Source organism: Anarrhichthys ocellatus, unplaced genomic scaffold (genome assembly GCF_004355925.1).
Source record: "Anarrhichthys ocellatus isolate YVR2014 unplaced genomic scaffold, GSC_Weel_1.0 scaffold31, whole genome shotgun sequence".
In the NCBI taxonomy this organism is placed as follows: Eukaryota; Metazoa; Chordata; class Actinopteri; order Perciformes; family Anarhichadidae; genus Anarrhichthys; species Anarrhichthys ocellatus.
This window is the reverse complement of record NW_022280061.1, coordinates 4160154-4165029: the sequence shown is the minus strand read 5'-3', so window position 1 is coordinate 4165029 and position 4876 is coordinate 4160154. Positions and strand designations below refer to the sequence as shown.

Sequence of the window (4876 nt, the reverse complement as noted above, 5' to 3'; positions counted from 1 at the left end):
TGTGTGTGTCTGTGTGTGTCTGTCTGTGTGTGTCTGTGTGTGTCTGTCTGTGTGTGTCTGTCTGTGTGCGTCTGTGTGTGTGTGTCTGTGTGTGTCTGTCTGTGTGTGTCTGTGTGTGTGTGTCTGTCTGTGCGTCTGTGTCTGTGTGTGTCTGTGTGTGTGTCCAATAAAACATATTTGAACACTTGCACAAAGTAATCAGAAGGTTTCATGAGATGCTGAGAATTGAATTAAAAAGGTGAATAAAAGTGATAAAGCGTTGATGTCAGGGCTGGTTTTGGGAGCGACTGAGAAACAGAGAAACATCTGAAAGACGATTTTAGTGGAAGACTCAGTGGAAGCTCGTATCTGTGCAGACGATCCTGTACCCCAGTTGCTCATGCGCGCGCGCACACACACACACACACACACGATCAATGTTACAGAATAGAGGCGTCCTTCGTGTTTACAACAGAACAGCTGTCAACATAAAAAAAACACACACACACACACACACACACACACACACCTATTCCTTGGAATAACAACTGCAGTATAACAGGCTTAAGTGTCACAAAGCCTGACAGTCAACACAATTCAACAGTTAATTCTTTGATTCTACAATAGGTTATAAAATAAAACAATCACTGTATCACATTCTGCCTGTTTGTGTCTGCGTTTAGTCGCTTGTATTCAAAGACTTTCATTCACAATCAGCTTTATTGGCTCAGTATGCCGACACATGTTCTGTTGTTTCTATAACAATGTACTGAGTCAGAAATAGAAATAACAGCGAAGGACAAGAACAACAAAGCTGCACAGAGAACAGTAAAGACCAGACAGGACTGTTGCATGTACAGATAATACACGCGTGTGCGTTGTGGACGGATGAACTTCAGGTACCAAAGCACTTACAAAATGAATGTAGAGCTTTTATAATGAAAACCTAAATGAGTTTCCTGTCGACGGTCGTGAGAGCGCAGGAGGCTGATGGAGGTTTAGGCAGTGAAACAGCGCCACCAGGTGGCCAACACTCACAATCTATTACGACTTAACACTGTATCACCCATACGAGTACAACTCTAGTCAGCTCTCATACTTCAACAATCAAGTATTTCTTGTGAGAAACACAAGAACTACATTTGTCACACCTGCACCAGCATCTTATTTTGGCTAAATCATTGTAGTGTTTGGTGATCATGGCTCACCATGTCGGCAGCAGCCCCCGTCCCCAGCATCCTGCGTGTCCAGTCAGAGGACATTGTTCGGAGGGGTTGACGTCCACCTCCCTGTCACCGTCGGCCTCTACTCTGGCCCTGGCCTTGTAAACACTTCCTCTGATTGTCCCGTGGGACCTTGTCCACCACACGTGTTGCTGGGGGGAAGCGGCAGCAGCCTCCTTTACTATCAAGGAAGCAGGAGTCTATCCTGGGTTCTGATATGTAAATGTGGACAATGCTACCGTTTCCTTCATACTTCTTGAGATTCAGCTGCAGGGAGTCACTCTAAGCCTGCATCTCTTCCTCTCTATTGTCTGCAAAGAATAAACAGTCAACAGCAGTGTACTGTAAACTTCTTCTCACAAAACAATGCACCGTAAATCAAACTTAACGGGAAGTTTTAATTTGCTTGTCCCTTTACTAATGTAACCATGTGGTTTGAATCTCTTTAACATTCATATGCAAGCAAACATATGCTTGAAGTAAATCAAACAAACACTACGAACACTTTACGACGGCTTCATCAGAACTGAAGCCTGCTGCGCTGTTTGAGTCTCATCACGGTGGGAAACAGGTGGTTTCCAGGTGAAGGCAGATGTCTGGCTCGTGCATAATACATGATGTGATACCGGAGCAGTGCGGATAAATAACTTATCAATCTGCTTGTACTGAGTCTGGGTAGAGGTGCTCGCATTGTTCCATATAGTAAAGGGAATATGCTGCGCTGCTGGAGTGAACAAGGCTCATCGCAACTTTTCAAAACCCCTGAAAAGTTTGACTTTTCTGAGTGAAGGAGAAACTCTGACTCGTTGGGTGAAATGCTCGGCCTCGAGGTGAAGAGGGTGCCGATGCGATGCAGCGCAGTGGGATGAACACAAATGGATTTATAGCCTCAATAAAGTGGAGTCCTGGACGCACTCGAGTCAGAGTAAGTTTCCACAGCGGGGGGGTGTGATGGGGGACGCTACCTGCTGCCCGGGCTTCTCATCTCATGGTCAGTTTTAACACAACTCTTCTAAAAAGCCCACCGCCCACAAACTGGCACAACACATTTATTAATGCAGTGTTGTGAAAGAATGACGATACATGGGCTGAGAATCTAGAATTAAAATGAATAAACTACGTGATCAGCATGAACACTGAAGGTTGAAGGTGTTACTTATCAGGTCGTGTTAATGTTTTTAATCAAACACGTACCTTTTTCTCTCCCTCTTTTGCATTCCCTCGTTTCTTCTCTCTCTCTCCTCTGGCTCTCTCCCCAGCACCGAATAGCTTCTTTGCCCACTCGTCTTTCTGAACAGCCAGCCGGTGGGTGTGGGAGTGGGGATGTGGTGGAGGAGGAAGAGGAGGAGGCGGAGGAGGAGGAGGAGAAGGAGGGCTCCCTCCAGATGGTGGCAGGTGGTCCCCGGGGGCCAGTGGGGCCCGGTAGCGGTCGGCCGGGATCTTATTCATGGGTGGAGGCAGGGTGCTGCAGTTAGCCGATGACCATCCGTCGGTGGACTCGGCGTAGGACTCCTGGTCGCTGCTCAGGCCCTGGAGGTGGTTGTGGTGGTGCTGCTGACGCCAGTCTCTCAGCACATGGACTGGAAGCCACCGCTGCGGCTCCGCCCCTGCACCTACTCCTCCAACCCCTCTCTTTTCTCCTCCCCCCACAGCTCCTCCCCGCTTCCCTGGTGAGTAGTGGTGTGGGTGGACTCCTCGAGAGTGCCTGCCGGGGACATCGGGGTGAGCCAAGGGGAGAGGGTGAGGGAGGTCAGCCAGGTGTGGCTCGTGACGGTAGTGGCCATTTCTAAGAGCTGGCAGAGGAGGAGGAGGAGGGTGAGGGGCCGCAGCTCCGAGGGTGGGGCTCCAGGCCTGCTGGGACGAAGGCGGGCTGTCCCAGTGGCGCGGCCCAGAGACGTGGCTGTGGTTAGGAGGACCTCCGAGATCGACTAAAAGCACCCTGTTGCTTTTCTCTTCTGGTAAAAAGTTGCCGATCCCGCTGTCGCTGTTGCTGCTGGTGCTGTGGTTCTGCTGGGCGTCGTTGTCCGGGTCGTGGAAGGCCCGGGCACGGACCCCCTCGATGTTGTCCCCCATGTCCCGGTAGAGGACGGAAACAAACTGGAGGAGAGGCTGAGAACTGGGCGGGAATTCCAGGCAGCCTCCTGTGTCTGGGTCGGGGGTGCACTCAAAGCCAAACCTCCTCGATACCCCTGAATGGACCTGAGGAAACAACAGTCACCACAATGTAATAACAACATGGCATAGGAGAACCTTTGAACTGTTGCTAGCTGTTTCTAACTACATGTTACAATTAAATCCTCTATTCATACCAGGTGGTGACAGAGATCTGGGTCCACGATGAACACGTGACAGGAAGTCCTCAGACTGCCCTCTTCATCTCGCCCGTGGCTGAAGTGACAGTCGTCGTGGTCGTCCGTGGCCTGCATCGTGACCAGTCCGAAGAATCGACGGTCATCGGGACAACAGGCGCTGAAGGCTAGCTTCTCTGCAGGATAGGTGGCCAGAACCTGACCTCTGTCGCTGCAAAGACGCACGCTGTCGTGCATGACCTGGCAGGAAAATACAGATCATAGAAGTTACCAGACATCATTAAAAACACGACAGACTTTGCTGATACAGGATAAAGTAATCCTGTTATTTATTTTCATGGTTTTCCAGCACTTAAATAAATCAAAAAATATATAGTAAACAAGTTCTCATCATCAGATGGTTCACAAAACATTCAACCGCACCTTCATAAGAACCAGTGAGTGGATCTTCTGCTCGGCCCGGAGGCGCCTCATGCTGCATCTGATGGCTTGCAGGCTGTCGCTCTCTAAGCTCGTCCCTACGGAAGCCAGCTCAATGGAGCCCAGATAGCCCACAATCATGCCCACATTGAGGATGCCCTCGCTGGGCTCCAGGCCTAGGTCGCCCCCATCTCCCACATCCAAGTCTTGCTCTTGCTCGTGTTGCTGAAGGTGGAGATGACGGAAGTCTGCGTCCAGGAAGACAGAGTCGTCATTCAGAACTTGGGCCATCTCCTCCTCAGAGAGCAGGTTCGGGTTGCTCTGGGATCGAGAGGCGTTCTGATACGGAGGGAACTCCGGGTCAGACAGCGGGCGTGGCTTTGATGATGAGCTGGGTCCAGGTCTGTCCTTGTCTGAGCTGCTGGAGGACTGGCTGGAGTTCTCAAAGATCATGTTAAAAATCCCCCCGGACTGCAGCTCTGCCACAACCTTCTCTGCCCTGTTGATGCCCAGCTGCTTAGAATCCAGCTTGGGTTTGTACCACCCGCCACGGGCTCCACAGCCCGGCCTGCTGTTATTGTTGTTGTTCACACTGTTGTCGTAAAAAACATCCAACTCGTCGTCACTCGAGCACGAGTCCGGGTAAGATGCTGCCACTGCGTTGCTGCTCTGGTGACGACTTGCAGTGGTGCGCTGGTGGTGGTGATGGTGCCGCCGGTGCCGCTCTCCCTCAGCGATGACCAGTTTCAAGACACCAGAGCAGCGTCCAATCAGTTTCACCACATCTTCGTGCGACGCCATGGAGACATTGATGTCGTTGACGGAGAGAATGTGGTCTCCAGAACGCAGACCCACATAGTCTGCAGGGCTGCCTTTCAGGATGCAGCTGAGGACACACGGGCCTTGGCCTGACAGTGTGAAGCCATACCCCGTTCTTCCTCTCGC

At 51.0% G+C, this 4876-nt stretch overlaps 1 protein-coding gene across 2 annotated transcripts in view; it reads right to left on the bottom strand.

The window, feature by feature from the left end:
• The window catches only part of rgs12b (regulator of G protein signaling 12b), a 44017-nt gene extending 39196 nt beyond the window's left edge, over positions 1-4821 (bottom strand). For both annotated transcript variants that reach the window (XM_031864744.1, XM_031864745.1), the window contains exons 1-3: positions 3935-4821; positions 3512-3751; positions 2397-3401 (exon numbers count right to left, since the gene is read on the bottom strand). In XM_031864744.1, coding sequence (XP_031720604.1) covers positions 2397-3401; positions 3512-3751; positions 3935-4732 — 2043 coding nt within the window. In that variant the 5' untranslated portion in view covers positions 4733-4821. The remainder of the gene's footprint in view (positions 1-2396; positions 3402-3511; positions 3752-3934) is intronic.
• Positions 4822-4876: the final 55 nt, after the last annotated feature.